Source organism: Dromiciops gliroides, chromosome 2 (assembly GCF_019393635.1).
Source record: "Dromiciops gliroides isolate mDroGli1 chromosome 2, mDroGli1.pri, whole genome shotgun sequence".
In the NCBI taxonomy this organism is placed as follows: Eukaryota; Metazoa; Chordata; class Mammalia; order Microbiotheria; family Microbiotheriidae; genus Dromiciops; species Dromiciops gliroides.
In genome coordinates, this window is record NC_057862.1 from 434346832 (window position 1) to 434363921 (window position 17090).

Here is a 17090-nt window from a genome sequence, read left to right on the forward strand (position 1 = left end):
CACTTAACTTCTCAGCAAAATGAGTCAATACTTAACTTCTCCTCAGCAACAGCTATCACATTATCTCTGTCATTGAAGCATTCTCTTTTTCATGTTTTCTTGGAGTAGTTATCCATTCTTAAAACCACATTTACATATGCAACTAAGGAGAGCAGTGAAACATGTGGTTATGGCATCAAATCCAGGGATCAGCTCACAGAGGCATCTAACTAAAGGTTAGCCACCAAAGTTATTTTCCTAAATTACAGGTCTGACATTTTCACTTACTTGTTCAAAAGCTTCAGTGGATCCCTAGCATTTTTAGGATCAAATGCAAAAATCCTCTGCTTGGTGCTATGTAATGACACTCCGGATAATAAGAAAGTGCTTTGAAGATATCAGGCATTATTTTAATATCAAATGATGTCATTATTTGTAGTTTCAGATTCAGTATTCTAGAGTTGAGTCTGTAGTAAATGGAGTTTTGGAAAACGTTACCAACACAAATAATAACATTGCAAAATAATGTAGTTGCTGTAGGCAAGTATTTGTTCTCCATCTCCCTGTCATATTAAGGTTGCATGTATAAACAAGAATCAGAAATTGCAAAATTGGAAAGGAAATTATCCTAGCAACAGTGGCTTGCTTGATTTGCTTTTGTTGCTTTAGCCTGACTAGTTGCATTTTAAATAGGTCCCAAAGCTTTAATTTTTTTTTAATCCCATAAATAGTATTGCATGTGACATTTCAGTCCAATATCTTTGGTAGGATTTTAATTAAATTTTTACCAACTTACTATCTGGCAGGTGCTGAACAAGAGATAGAAAAATGATAGAAATATGCTGCAGTGGAGTATAGGCATACCTCGGAGATAACGTGGGTTTGGTTCCAGACTAATGCAATAAAGCAAATCACATGAATTTTTTGGTTTCTAAGTGCATGTAAAAGTTTTGTTTACATTTTACTGTTTTCTATTAAGTGTACAATAGGGGCAGCTAGATGGCGCAGTGGATAGAGCACGGGCCCTGGAGTCAGGAGTACCTGACTTCAAATCCAGCCTCAGACACTTAACACTTACTAGCTGTGTGACCCTGGGCAAGTCACTTAACCCCAATTGCCTCACTAAAAAAAAAAAAGTGTACAATAGTAGTATGTCTAAAAAATGTATATACCTTAATTTAAAAATAATTTATTGCTTAAAAATGTTAATCATGATCTGAGCCTTAAGCTAGCTATTGATATTTTTGCTAGTAGAGGGTTATCAGGTGATGGTTGCTGAAGATTGTGGAGGCGGTGTTTGGCAATTTCTTAAAATAAGACAACAATGAAGTTTGCCACATCAATTGACTCTTCCTTCCCTTTTTTTGGTGGGGCAGTGAGGGTTAAGTGACTTGCCCAGGGTCACACAGCTAGTAAGTGTCAAGTGTTTGAGGCTAGATTTGAACTCAGGCCCTCCTGAATCCAGGGCTGGTGCTTTATCTACTGCTCCACCAAGCTGCCCAGACTCTTCCTTTCATGAAAGGTTTCTCTATAGTATGTGATGCTATTTGTTAGTCTTTTACCCACAATAGAATTTCTTTCAAAATTGGGAGGCAGCCCTCTCAAATTCTGCTGCTGCTTTATCAACTGTGTTTATGTAATACGATTCAGTATTGTGGTGTCTCTAATGACTGGTCAGTGGAACAGTCAAATCACACATTTGTTTGTTTAAGTTTGCAGTCCATATGGGCATGGTTTGTGGCACCCCAAAACAATTACAATAACATCAAAGATCACTGATTGCAGATCATGAAAAAGTTTGAAACATTGCAAGAATTACCAAAATGTTTCTCAGAGACAGTGGGCTAATAGGTATTTCCTTTGTGCTGTTGGGAAAATGGTGCTGATAGACTTTACTTGATGCAGGATTGGCAAACCTTCAATTTATTTAAAACAACAACACATCTATGAAGAGCCATAAAGCTAAGCACAATAAAATGCCTGTATTTGGCATATTTCATATCAGTCAAACATTTATTACATCCTTTACTATGTGCTAGGCATTAGCGTTACAAAGATAAAAATAAAATAGTCCCTGCCCTGGAGGAACTTGTACTCTAGGGAGAATGTATGCATATAATTAGGTATATAATCTCTATAAAGTAAATACAAAATTATGACCACTAGGAACTGGGTAGCACCAAGAAAAGCTTCATATAGGTGGTGGTATGACCTAAGCTAAACTTTGAAGGAAGTTAGGTATGCTAAGATGCAAAGGTGAGGAATGAGAGAAGGAATGTCGTGTGAAGGATATAGCAGGTAGGTCAGTTTAGTTGGATCGTTTGGTTTATGTGAAGGGAAGTCTTACATAATGCTTGGAGAGGTAGGTTGGTCCCAAAACAGAGGAGTTCATAGCTTTATGCTAGCAGCAGTAAGGAACCTTTGGAGCTTTTTAAGGAGGGGATTGACATGATCTGACTTATGATTTAGGACTTTCATTTTGGCAACTGTGTGGAGTATGGATCAAATAGGGTAAAGACTGATGAGAAGACAACCAGTTGAGAGGCTATTTTAATTGTTCAGGTAAGAGAATCTCAACTAAAGTGGTACCCACATGTGTTAGTAGGTAAAAGGCAGGTGTGAGAGATATTGTGGAGGTAGAATGGACAAATTTGGTGACAGATTAGAAATCAAGGATGTGGGGCAGCTAGGTGGCGCAGTGGATAGAGCACTGGCTCTGGAGTCAGGAGTAGCTGAGTTCAAATCTGGCCTCAGACACTTAACAGCTGTGTGACCCTGGGCAAGTCACAACCCCAATTGCCTCACTAAAAAAAAAGAAAGAAAGAAATCAAGGGTGAGGGATATTTGAAGAGTTGAGAATAATTCTAAAGACTAGGAGGCTAGTGGTATTCTTGGCAGAATTGGGGAAGTCAGAAAGGGGGGAATAGATTTTGGAAAAAACATGAAATTCTCTTTTGAACATGTTGAGTTTGAGATGCCTATGGGAAATCCAGTTGGAATGTTAATAGGAAGTTAGTGTTGTGCAACTGAGACTCAGGAGACAGATTAGGGCTGGATATATAGATTTAAGAATTGTTTACTTAGAAATGTTCATTGTACCCATGGAAGTTAATGATCTCATTTGGGCATAGAGAGAGAAAAGAGGCTCAGAACAGAAACTTTGGATATATCTAGAGTTAGAGGGGCAGTACATGAAATAATGATCCAGCAAAGGAAACAGTGGGCTAGTAGGTATTTCCTTTATGTAGCTAAGGAAGATCCTGGAATAACTTACATGAATATCTGGGTATGGATGGGTTGAAAAAACACCGATGTGGGGTTCAGAATACCTGATTCATAGAGCTAGTTTGAACATTAGATATTTAAGCAAACCATTATATCTATTATATCAAATTCATGGAAATATGATGCAGAAAAGTGATTTTAAGATTTAAGACATATAGATGTAAAGATATTAGAAACAAAAATATCTTTGTTTCTTCCATCAAATTCCTCTGAAAAATAAGATCTGTTCTTGTAGTCCTGTATAGGACTGTTTGTTAACATATTCTCTAAGGATGGATAAAATGGACTTAAATTGAAGGAGATATGAAAGGATACCATCAATCCACAAATCCAGCATTATGCCAAGGTATTCTAGAAGAGATAAGAAAGACAAGAGCGGGGGCAGCTAGGTGGCGCAGTGGATAAAGCACCGGCCCTGGATTCAGGAGTTCCTGAGTTCAAATCCGGCCTCAAACACTTGACACTTACTGGCTGTGTGACCCTGGGCAAGTCACTTAACCCCATTGCCCCATAAAAAAAAAAAAAATAAAAAAAATAAAAAAAAAAAAAAAAAAAAGAAAGACAAGAGCTCTTGTCCTTACAGAATTTATGATTTGGTTGGGAAAGGTGAGAGGGACATATGTGAACTAAAAGAATAGAGTGTACACTAAAATTCATTGTTAAAAAGGGATAGTGTAGTTTTTATTCTGGTCTTGAAAAATTAACACCTCTCTCCCCAGATAAAGAAAGTTCTTTAGATGTTATACTGCCTAGAGTCAAGATCCCTTACTGCTTTGTGTTTCAATGAGTTTGTGAGTTATTATTGATATATATTGCTTGTTAGGAGGGAGTACATAGCTTATTTTTGCTGGAATCTTAAAGGACCACTAGAGACTAACAAATGGTCTTTTGTGGTGTTCAATGTATACATGGTAGTTTGAAAGTGAAAACTTTTTTCCCTCCAAATTATGTGAATACTTGTATATTAATTTCAGGATTTGATCCAATTTTAAATTCATTGTTTAAATTAGCTTTGCTAATATTTTTTAATATTTTGGCATTGCCCTGGAGAGGGGAAAGTATAGACTATTTTTTTTAATTGCTTGAAAATTGGTTGCTGTCTTCCTTATGTGAAGCCAGTGAAAAGTAATATGGTTTTAGGGGTCAACATAACTTATGAGGCTTGTATAGGTACCATACAAGTAGAGATATCATTATATGCGCTTTCAAAGAGTACTTTGGGATAAAGGAGAACATTTAGTGTAGATAGGAAGTTTATGATTTTTGATAACTTCAACAAAAAGAACTAGTAAGTTTTTCTGCTTTAAAGCCTTGAGGTGTTAAAATGCCTATATTTTGGAGTTTTGTCAACTTGTTCATAAGCTGAATGGAGACATATTTTTCTGCTTTCCTAAAGAGATTATGTGGATTTGAGACAAAACAATAACTCAAGTGTAAAATTCTCAAAAGCAAAACAAAAAAACAACTGCTTTGCCTAAGAATTAAGAGCTAGGTTTAAATCTCCCCATACGTAGGTGTGTCTATACATGTATGTGTGTATGTATGTATAACCTTTTGTTGAAAAGCTTCCTAATAACCTTCAGATTAGGTCAATGAGTTCTTGATGTTACTGTAATTTCTTTGTAGGAAAACATTTGTATGGTGAGACAAGTGAAAGAATAAAATAGAGTGAAGAGAGACTAGAAAAAGCACCTTAGAGTTCATTCCTAATACATTTAGTAAAAATGACAAAGCAGATTACTAAAGTTCTGTTGGGAAATTCACCATTTGTATAGAAGCTAACGCCTGCCTGGAAGTAGTTTTTCAGAATTAAATTTATCATTATTGAGGTGGTGGGTTGTTTGTTTTTTTAATAGAAGCATTACAAAAGAAAACTTGTACCTAACTACCAGCAAGCTATTGCAGTAGTCCAAGCATGAGGTGATGAGAGACTGTACCTGAGTGGTGGCAGTGTCAGAGGAGAGAAGGGGTTACAAAGGTGAAATCATCAGGCCTTGGCAGCAGTTTGGATATGGGGACTGAGAGTAAGGAGTTAAGGATGATAGTAAGGTAGCAGATCTTGGGAAGTGAGAGGGATGGTGTCCTTGACAATAATAGGGAAGGTAAGAGTGGGAGAGGGTTTAGGGAGAAAGATAATGAGTTCAGTCTTTATATGTTGATTTAAGATATCTACTGGATATCCAATTTGAGATGTTTGAAAGGCAGATGGAAGTATGAGATTGGAGGTCAGCAGAGAGGTTGAGGCAAGATCACTAGTTTTGAGAATCAATAGCATAGAGCTGGTAATTAAATCCATGGGAGCTGATAAGATCACCAGGTGTGGTGGTATAGAGGGGAAAAAAGAGGGCCTAGGATAGAACCTTGGGGAATAAATATAGTTGGAGGATTTGATATGAATGAGAAGACAGAACAATTGGATATGAGAACCAGAACAATTGTTAGGAGAACAATTGGATATCTAAAGAGAAGAAAGTATAAAGGAGAAGAGGGTGATCAGTAGTGTCAAAGGCTACAGAGAGGTCAAGGAGAATAGGAATAGAGAAAAGGTCATTGGATTTGACAACTAAAAAATTAGTGGCAACTTTGGAGAGAGCAATTTTGGTGGAATAATAAAGTCAGAAGCCACATTGTAGGAGGTTAAGAGAGTAAGGAGAGAAAATGGAGGCACCTCTTGTAAGATGCCTTTTCCAGGAGTTTAAGCAGACAAGATATAGAATGAAAATTAGCAGGAATGGAAGGATCAAATGAGGGTGTTTTGAGGTGGGGGAGACCTGGGCATGTTTGTAGACAGTAAGGAAGGAGTCATTAAACAGAGAGAGACTAAAGGTCCATGTTGGAGGAGAGAGGATGGAGTGAGATCACTTGAGCAAGTAAGAGTTAGCTTTGGTAAGGAATAAGGCTACCTTATGTGAGGCAGGGGTGAAGAAGATAGTGGCAGAGGGCATCTGAATGATATAAAATGAAGAAAAAGCAAAAGAGGGAGATACTGAACTTATTGAGGAAGGGAGAGTTGTGGCCTGGGGGTCTATAGACAACAACTACCTGGATTTTAGTTGGGTGGTAGAGATGAATTGTGTGAACCTCAAATGAAAACTGAATCACTAATGATAAGAGAAATGCAAATCAAAACATTTCTGAAGTTTAAGCTCATGGCCAGTATATTGGAAAAGATGAAAAAAGAAAATTGTGTTGGAGGTACTATATTAGGAAAGGCATAGTATATGCCTTGTTGGTGGGGCCAATTGGCTTGACTATACTGAGAAAGTTCATACCCTTTGACCGTAGGCTCCCACTGGTAAAACAAAGGACTAACAACAATATACCTCAGAGAGGTCAAAGAGAGAAAGAAGGGTCTCATAAACACTAAAATACACATAGTATCACTTTTTTTGTAGTTACAAAGAAATGGAAACAAAGATGGCAAGCAGTTGGGGAAAGTCAATTCAGGAACGTTCATTAATTGTGCTTAGTGCCAGGGATACAAAGTCAAAAACAGTCCTTGCTTTCAAGGGGAAGATAACATGATGTCAGTGGGGGGGGGGTACAGGCACTGAAGGTGAAGGAAGGTGTTAGAGAAAGGCCTCTTCCAGAAGGTGGGATATAAGTTGAAAGAGCCAAGGAAACTAAGAAGCAGAGGGGAGGGGTCTGAGCATTTCAGACATGGAGAAGGACACCTTATATGGAAGAGAGTGATAATAATATTACAAAGATAGGAAGGGAACAGATTTTATGAAGAGTTTTCAGTGGAGTTGAAGGTAACAGTTACTGGAGTTTATTGAGTAGAGAAATGACAAGGTTAGACTTAAATGCCTCAAAGCTGTATATAAAAGTATTGAATATTATGCCGTAAAAAATTTGGATATGAAGAATTCAGAGAAACTAGGAAAGACATATGAGCAGTTGCAGAGTGAAGTAAGCAGGACCAGTAAAACAGTATATAACAATGTAAATGAGAACAAAAGAAATTGAAACTTAATGCTTTGTAATTTTAATAACCAAACTTGTTCTCCAAGAAAAGAAGAAAACGTCTCTCCTTTTTTTGCAGACGTCAAAGAATATGCATGGAATGCATATTAGATTTATTTGATGTATCATTAATTTTGTTGTTGCTACTATTGCTTCAAGGGATAGCTCTTTGGACAGGGAAATAAGTATTTGGGGATATTTTCAGAAATTAAGATGACATCATAAACAATGTCAATTTAAAACTTTAAAAAATCATTATAGAGGCCTTCAGAGTTTGATCTGTGTTAGAGGATAAGGCTAGCTAAGTTCTCAAAGGTTCATCACCAGATTGACTTTAGGTTGATGAATTTTTTAGTCACATGAAGAGTTTAGATTATAAAACTACATTGGTGGAAGAAGGAACCCATACCAATGAAATCACAGATATTTGAAACTAAAAGAACTAGTAAGTATGATTGCTGATCCACTATCTGTGATCTTTTGAAGATTGAAAAATGGGAGAGATTGTAGGGGTATAAATGTTATTTCTGTTTTCCAAAAAAGGAAGAGGAAAAAATCTTAAAAGTATGGGCTAATATACCTGAATTCTATACTTAAAAATTTAGAAAATGTTATTAAAGGGAGTGGTTAGTGAACATCTTGAAAAGAGAATAGTGGTCACAGAACTGGTTAGCAAGAAGTCATGTCAGCTTAACCTCTTTTCCTATTTTGATCTTACCGTATATGTTAATTCACTTCTGTTCAACAAATAGGTTCAGGGGTAGTAGTAGCTCAAGAGACAAAGACAAAAGGAAATAGTCCTTGTCCTCAAGGACTTTTACTTTCTACTGGAGGAATTAGAAGACACCCGTAAAAGAACTTCACATATGTGTAATCTAAAGCTTCACTTTAGCTAACACATTTGACCTTATTCCTCCTCAGAATTTACAAAAATTTTGTATAAAGGATAACATGAATAGATTTTGAATTTTCCTGCCAAAAGAAAACCTTACAGTTAAAGCAAAAGGCCTTTATAACCAATTTCTAGATAGTCAGGATTTATTATATTACCTTGCCTATTTTTTTTTTTAATTTTTTTTTTTTAGTGAGGCAATTGGGGTTAAGTGACTTGCCCAGGGTCACACAGCTAGTAAGTGTTAAATGTCTGAGGCCGGATTTGAACTCAGGTACTCCTGACTCCAGGGCCAGTGCTCTATCCACTGCGCCACCTAGCTGCCTCTGTCTATTTTTTTTTAAAAGCAAAGTCTTTCCATCCCAGAAGGATACTGTCTTTATTTTTTTGTTCTGACCTTAACAAACACCAAGTAAAAAGTATTCCCTTATATATTATAGAACAAAAGGAGGTTGTACACGAAACTGTGAATTTATTATATAATATATAATATATATATATATAATATATTATATAATAAATTCATCATGAAACTTTCTAAGTTGTTTTGCTTGCCTATGATTCCTCTTGGCCTTCCTTCTGTCTTCTTTCCTGCATTTAAAAAAAAAGAAAAAAGATTCCTTAATGACTCTTTCCTCCCTTCCCTTTTCCTCTGCTTTCCTCATCTTCCCTCAAGCTCATCACCCACCCCATATGGAAAAAAGCTCTAAAAGCCTTAGTAATGAATGTACATAGTCAGGTATATTGTCTGTTTCCAAAAATGTATATCTTATTTCTCACATCTTGAGTCTTTTAAATCTCTGTCAAGAGGTGGATAGCATGTTTGATCTCTAGTCTTCTAGAATCAGTTGATCAGTACATGAATTAGAGTTAACAAGTTTTTCAAAGTTGTTTTTATGATATTTTTATTGTATAATTTGTTATCTAGGTTCTGCTTACTTCATTCTGAGCTAATAAAACATTTCCACTGAGTGGGTAAAGCTAGGCTAATAGGGCTTTCTATGTGAACTTTGAGATGTGTAGCAGAAAACATGTACTATATATAATTTATTTGATGCTATGTAGGTAGGGTATATGAGGGCAATCTTAGCCTATCTATTTTGGGAGTTCTATTATTAGATTGCCCTCCATCAGGTATGGGGCAGCTTTAACTTGTCCAAGAATCCAGCTTTGAAACTTGAGTTGTAATGAGTTTTCCTTTCCTGTAAGCTTTGGACATTACTAAATGAAAACACTCTAAATTGACTGGTTGGAAATTGAGGCTTCTTTTGTAGGAAAGAGGAGCCTTACTCAGCATACTTAATTATATTGGATTGGGACTTCTAGGTACCAGCCCTGGTTCTTACCCTCACTAACTATAGAATGTTGGAGAAGTCACTTAACTTCCTTGAAATTCCTGATCTCTAAAGGAAGTTAAACTTAATGATATCTAGAATCCCAGTCATCTGTAAAATTCTATAATTAGGGATTCATAGTCATAAACCCAAACTCTTAAGTTTTGGGTGAACACAGTGTTCTTTTCTGCTAAGGGGTTGTTTACCCCAAGAAATAACAGTGAGATAAAAATCTCAACTAAACTATAACCCACTGTTTTTTCTTACAGGGTCTTGAAGTTCATTTGGGGGTTGTGGCTCACATGGCAACAGCAAATTCTACTCCTCCAGGCTCTTTAGATTTGCTTCAGCCTGGATTTTCAAAGGATATCCTAGGAACAAAACTAGAAGATAAATATCTCTGCTCTGCATGCAAGAACATTTTGAGAAGACCATTTCAAGCTCAGTGTGGACATCGATACTGCTCCTATTGTCTGACCAGCATTATAAGGTACTGATCATGATTTTTGAAACTTTAAGACCCAGCAAAGTAAGAATGTGTTCTTTGCTTGTGCAGAATTATCAGTCAGTCAACATTTATTAAGTAACTATTATGTGTCAGGCACTGTGCTAAAGTGCTAGGGATATGAAGAAAAGCAAAAGACAATCACTGGGGGCAGCTAGGTGGTGTAGTGGATAAAGCACTGGTCCTGGATTCAGGAGGACCTGAGTTCAAATCTGGCCTCAGACACTTGACACTTACTAGCTGTGTGACCCCAGGCAAGTTATTTAACCCTCATTGCCCTACACTCTTCCTCCCCCCCACCCCCCCAAAAAAGACAATTCTTGCTCTCAGGAAGCTCCAAGTCTAATGGGGGAGACAACATGCAAACAACTACGTACAGTAAGGTATATATAGGATAAATTGAGAATTATCAACTGGAAGACACTAGCATTTAGACAGATGAGGAAAGGCTTCCTGTAGAAGGTGGGATTGAGTTTTATCTGGGACAAGAAGAAAGCCAGGAGGACATCAAGAAATGAAGTGTCTTGTGTGAGGAACAGCAAGGGGACCTGTGTCTTTTCTTATTGTTGTAGGGAATTAAGATCTGGGTGCTAGTTAGATAATGGATATGGAGGATTAGGGATTCCATTATATCTACATAAATATGATGCTTTGTCTGAATAAACAATAAATCATGATTTTGGCAGCATTTATTTGTTGGATATTGTACCTTGTCAGAGAATATTTGTAAGGTTTTGCTTCTCTATTTTCATAAGCACTGGGCCTCAAAATTGCGCTGCCTGCATTCAAGAGGGAATATATGAAGAAGGCATCTCTATTTTAGAAAGTAGTTCGGTAAGTAAGAGTTCTCTAAATTGAAAATACTTTATTTGATAAATTGAATTTCTTTTGGTTTCAGAGGTCATAGGATAAAATTTTAGAGAGCTGTAAAATTACTTAACAAATTTCAATTTTATTAAGAGACTGTTCTGTAAAGAAACTTGGCTTAGCTGGGGTTACAAAGACAAAAGCAGACAGTTCTTATGTTCATGGATGATGTGGGTTTGTTAGTGTTCCTTCTACGCAAGTCATTTTTTAAAGATGTTTAGAAAGCCCTTCTAACTTAAGCATTCATCTTTAACTTCTGTAACATGTCATTAGTTTGGTTCGTATATGACTAACAGGTGAATCTTTGATATTTATAAAGAGCCATGTAATAAAGAGGAAATTGTAATCTCAGAAGAGCTTCTCTTTGTTTTTTCTAAGGCTTTTCCAGATAATGCTGCTCGAAGAGAGGTAGAAAGCCTACCCGCTGTCTGTGTCAATGATGGTTGCACATGGAAAGGCACTATAAAAGAATATGAGGTAAAGACTAGAGTTATTATTATTTTGCTTTTATATGGTCTTATGCATGTCTCAGTGGATACATGACTGAACTGAGAAAGCATTTAAGTGCTTACTATATGACAGGCACTCCTCCTCCTCCTCCTACTACTACTACCACCACTACTGCTACTACTACCACTACCACCACCATCACCACCCGCACCCCCACCATCATCACCACCACCATTTATTTAATGTTTACTAATGCCAGGCATGGTACTAAGCGCTTTACAAATCTTACCTTGTTTGATCTTAACAACCACTCTTGGGAGGTAGGTGCTTCTCACTTTACAGGAGAAATAAGGTTAAGCACTTTATCCCCTCAGCCACCTAGCTGCCTCCAGTGCTTAATAAGCATTGGAGATGCAAAGGTAAAATTCAAGCTAGTCCTCAACCTCGAGGAGTTTAGATTCTTTTTTAAATGAGTAAACATTTTATTATTTTCCAGTTACATATAAGGATAGTTTTCAACATTTGTTTTCATAGGATTTTTAGTTCCAAAATTTTCTCCCACCCTCCCTTCTCTTCCTTCTATCCAAGACGGAAAGTAGTCTGATGTAGGTCATATATGTATAAGCACATTAAACATATTTCTGCATTAGTCATCTTGTGAAAGAAGAATCAGAGCACAAGGGGAAAACCTCAATAAAGAAGGGGAAAAAAACAGCCCAAAAGTAGAAACAGTATGGTTCAATCTGCATTCATAATCCATAGTCCTTTTTTCTGGATGTTGAGAACTTTTTCTATCTTGAGTTCTTTGAAACTGTTTTGGGTTGTTGCATTGCTGAGAATAGCCAAGTCTATCACCATTGTTCATCACACAATGTTGCTGTTACTGTGTACAATGTTCTTCTGGTTCTGCTCCTCCCAGTCAGCATCAGTTCATGTAAGTCCTTCCAGGTTTCTCTGAACTCCTCCTGCTCATTGTTTCTTACAGCACATTAGTATTCCATTACATTCATATACCACAACTTGTTTAGCCATTCCCCAATTGATGGGCATTCCCTCAATTTCCAATTCTTTCCCACCACAAAGAGAGCTGCTATAAATATTTTTGTACATATGGGTCCTTTTCCCTCTTCTATGATCTCTTTGGGATGCAGACCTAGCAATGGTACCACTGGGTCAAAGGGTATGAACTGTCCCATAGCCATTTGGGCATAGTTTCAAATTGCTCTCCAGAATGGTTGGATCAGTTCACAGCTCCACCAACAATGCATTGGTGTTTCAATTTTTCCATAGCTTTTCCAACATTTATTATTTTGTTTTTTGTCATATTAACCAATCTGATAGGTATGAGGTGGTACCTGAGAGTTGTTTTAATTTGCATTTCTCTGATCAATAGTGATTTAGAGCATTTGTGGGCCGGGGCGGGGGGCGGGGGCCCACAGGACAGTGAGGGTTAAGTGACTTGCCCAGGGTCACACAGCTAGTAAGTGTCAAGTGTCTGAGGCCGGATTTGAACTCAGGTACTCCTGAATCTAGGACCAGTGCTTTATCCACTGAGCCACCTAGCTGCCCCAGAGCATTTTTTCATATGGCAATAGATAACTTTGATTTCTTCATCAGAAAACTACCTGTTCATATCCTTTGACCATTTCTCAATTGGGGAATGGGAGCTTATATTTTAAGAGGAGAAAACTATATAATACAGGAAAATGGTGATCATGGATATGGAAAGTCAGTGGGATGGTGCATTTTACAGGAATGCTCACAATAAGAGGAGGAAAGAAGATGGGGATTTTAGAGAGAACAGGATATGCTTAACTTGCTTGTTTATTTATTTATTTAATGTTTTGAGTTCCAAATTCTATCCCTCTTTCATTCCCTTCCTCTCTACCCTCCCCGCTCCCTGAGGTGGTAAGCAGTCAAATATAGGTTATACATGCGCAATCATTTATTCATCCATTTTAAAATTTATTTAATGAGGATATGCCCACCTTGGCAGAAATGGCCTGAAAACAGCTGGGGGGGGGGGTCTGTCTGCTAGATATGTGAACTCTTACTAATCCAGAACAGACAGCCATGTGATGAAAGCTGAATAAAGGGTATACCACTGGAGCATGGCACAAACATGCCCAAAGTGCACCTTATAATTAAAATTCTGTTAGCCCAGGATAGTAATAGCTACATCCTTAAATGTATATTTCATGAAGTTGAATTGATTTTGATAGAGTTGTTCATTCAATCAATAAAATAATTCCTCAGGCTTCTACTATATGCCAGACATTGTGCTAAGTGCCAGGGATATTGCAGAAGAAAGGCAGAAGACAGTTGCTGTTCTCAAGGAGCTCACAGTCTAATGGAGAAACAGCATGAAAACAACTCTGTGTAAATAAGATATTTACAAATGATAAATTGGAGGTAATCATCAGAGAGAAGACAATAGCATTAAGGGGAATTAGGAGAAGCTTCCTGTAGAAGATGGGATTTTAATTTTATCTGGGACCTGAAGGAAGCCAGGAGGTGGAGATGAGGAGGAAGATCATTCCAGGCATGAGGATGAGCCAGCAAAAATTCCCAGAATCAAGAGATAGGTGTGTTTTGTGCAAGGGATACCAATGAGGCCAGTGTCACTGGATAGCAGAGTTCACGAAAAGGAGTAACCTGTAAGAAGACTGGAAAGATAGGAGGGGGCCAGGTTATGAAAGGTTTTGAACACCAGGAGATACCATATTTGATTCTGGACATGATAGGGAGCCATTGTAGTTAATTGAACAGGGAGATGATATGGTCAGACCTGTGATTTAGGAAAATTAATATGACAGCTGAGTGGAAGATGAACTGGAGCAGGGAGAGACTTGAAGGAGAGAGACCAATTAGCATAGTGTTGCAGAGGTGATGAAGGCCTGTACCAGAGGGGTGACAATGTCAGAGGACAGAAGGAGGCATATGGGAGAGATATTATGAAGGTCAAAATACTAGAACTTGGCAATGGATTAGATAGAGTGGGGTGAGAGTGAGGAATCAAAGATGACATTTAGGTTATGAGCCTGGGTGATTGGGAGGATTCTGATGCCCTCAACAGTAATAGGAAATTTAGGAAGTAGGGAGGACTTTGGGGAAAAGATAATGACTACAGTTTGGGATATGTTGAGTTTATGAATATGTACAGGACATATGTCCAGTAGACTGTCGGAGATGAGAGTCTGGAGGTTAAGGCTAGAGATAAGTAGATCTGAGAATCATCAGCATAGGGGGCAGCTGGGTGGCACAGTGGATAAAACACCGGCCCTGGATTCAGGAGGACCTGAGTTCAAATCCGGCCTCAGACACTTGACACGTACTAGCTATGTGACCCTGGGCAAGTCACTTAACCCCAATTGCCTCACCAAAAAAAAAAAAAAAGAAGAAGAAAGAAAGAGAATCATCAGCATAGAGATGATAATTAAAGTCATGGGAGGTGATGAGATCACCAAAGGAAATAGTATAGAGGGAGAAGAGAACCTTGGGTAGAGCCCTAGTATATATTCACCTTTATCAGGCATGGCCTGGATAAAGGTCTCGCAAAGGAGATTGAGAATGAGCTGTAGAACAGGTGGGAGGATAATCTGAATAAAGTAGTGTCATGAAAACCCTAAAGGAAGTAAAGTATTCAGGAGAAGAGTGTGATCAATATAGTGTCAGATGCTTCAGAGAAGTCAAGAAGAATGAAGATTGAGAAAAGACCATTAGATATGGCAATTAAGGGATCATTGGTAACTTTACAGAGAATCGTTTCAGGTGAATGATGAAGTTAGAAGCCAGACTATAGAGTTAAGAAAATAATGAGAAGAAAGAAAGTAAAGGCATGGATTGTAGGCAGCTTTCTCAAGGAATCTAGCCACAAAAAAGGAGATATATAGGATGACAGCTAGCAGGGATGGTCATAATAAGTCAGGGGTTTTTGAGGATGGAGGAGACACGGGCACATTTGTAGTTAGTAGGGAGATAACCAGGAAGAAATAGAAGATAAATTGGAAAGTTGATAAGATGGGCAATCTTCTGGAGAGGATGGGATGGGTTAGGATCACTTTGAATGTAGAAGGATTTGCTTTGGCAAGGAGAATGGTCACCTCTTCATGTGAGACAGGTGGAGAAGATGGTGAGAGAAGGCATTTGAGTGATAGGAGATGAGAGCAGGAAGAGAGAATTTTAGGGAAAGATGAGACAAGTTTTTAAGCTGAGAAGGTCAATGGAGGAAAGGGAGCCACTGGAGGTTTGAGGAGGGATGAAAAGGTTTAGAAAGCTGCTGTGAAGTGTGAAATGACTCAGCAGACAGAAAGGAATTGCCTTGCCACAATGAAGGTCCAGTTGAGATTATGTAACATAAATTTGTAGTGGCTCCAGTCAGCATAGCTTCATGATTTCTCTCTCTCTCTTTTTTTTTTTTTTGCGCGGGGCAATGAGGGTTGAGTGACTTGCCCAGGGTCACACAGCTGGTAAGTGTCAAGTGTCTGCATCTGGATTTGAACTCAGGTCCTCCTGAATCCAGGGCTGGTGCTTTACCTGCTGTGCCACCTAGCTGCCCCCTTCATGATTTCTTCACCTTTGTTTAGTAACATGTGAGTAGGAGTGAAGACAGTGGATGGTGAGAGTAAGGCTGAGGCTAGGCAGGGCAAGATTGGCAGTAGGATAACAGGGCAAGGAACTCAAGAGGAGAAGAAAGTATAGCATTGAATTGGTTCACCAAGTAAAGGGTCGAATTAGGGGAAAGGAGGACACTCTTGCTATCACAGGGATATTGGCCTGGGAAAGAACTGAAGAGCTGAGGGATTGGAGATCATGGTGAAGATGAACAGATTTTGGGGTTTCAAGGCAGAAGGAAAGGTGGAACGACAGATTATGATCAGACGAAGGAATTTCAGAGTGCATGAACATGTGGGGTAGTGCATTTGTGGATGATGGCAAGATGGAAGCTATAACCATCCCTGTGTGTAGCTGAAATAGGATGGAAGAGCATAGATTATGTGAAAAAATAACTGAGCTGTGGAATTGGAGAGTTAAGGTGTCTGAGGGAGTATCAGTATGTATATTGAAGTCTGCTTCAGGAGTTGAGGAGGAAAGGCTGTGAACCAAGCACTGAACCTATTTTAAAAAGAGGAGATGGTTGATGGATGGTAGATATGTAATGAATGAACCTCAAAAGAGAAGTTAGTGAATGATGGTGGTAGATGGAGAGCCTAGAATTGGCAGTGGGCAGCAAGTATTCCAACTCCTTCACCTCAACATGAGTCAGGGAATGAATAAAAGTACAACCAGTGCTAGAAAGGGTTGCCTGGGAGGCTGCATCATCAAGAGGGAGTCATCTCTGTAAATGTCAGAAGATAGGGTAGGAAAGAAAATTTAAGATTAAAGCAAGTCTGTTACCTATGAAGCAGAGGTTCCAATGAGCACAGTGGAAGGGGGTAGATAACTTTAGAGTAACAAATTAGGGTGGTTGGGTTGAGGAGGATGGGAATGAGGGAGTGGGCTGTTGGGGACAGAAAAGGGGTTTGAACAATGGCAGGGAAAACCTTCAGAATCACTGGAGTGGTGGGATGGGTGTAACAGATGAGAGTTTGTTAATCACTAAAGAATAAATTCAAGGGGGTTATTAATATCCCTAGGTGTTAGACAGTTCAGGTGAGGGGACCAGTGAAGGGAGCTAGTGTAATGGCATTCCTCATATCCTGAAGACAGCAGATAGGGATAAGGATTGAACCTACTATTTGATTGCATTGGTATAGGTAACTCCTGGGTGAGAAAACTCCCTCTACCAATGCAAGGTGGCACCATCTCTGTA

At 38.4% G+C, this 17090-nt stretch overlaps 1 protein-coding gene across 1 annotated transcript in view; it reads left to right on the forward strand.

The window, feature by feature from the left end:
• TRAF2 (TNF receptor associated factor 2) overlaps positions 1-17090 on the forward strand; it is a 65318-nt gene that overhangs the window by 9684 nt on the left and 38544 nt on the right. The window contains 3 exon segments of the mRNA XM_043987532.1: positions 9726-9946; positions 10717-10795; positions 11207-11305. Of these exon segments, the coding sequence (XP_043843467.1) occupies positions 9759-9946; positions 10717-10795; positions 11207-11305 (366 nt within the window). The 5' untranslated portion in view covers positions 9726-9758.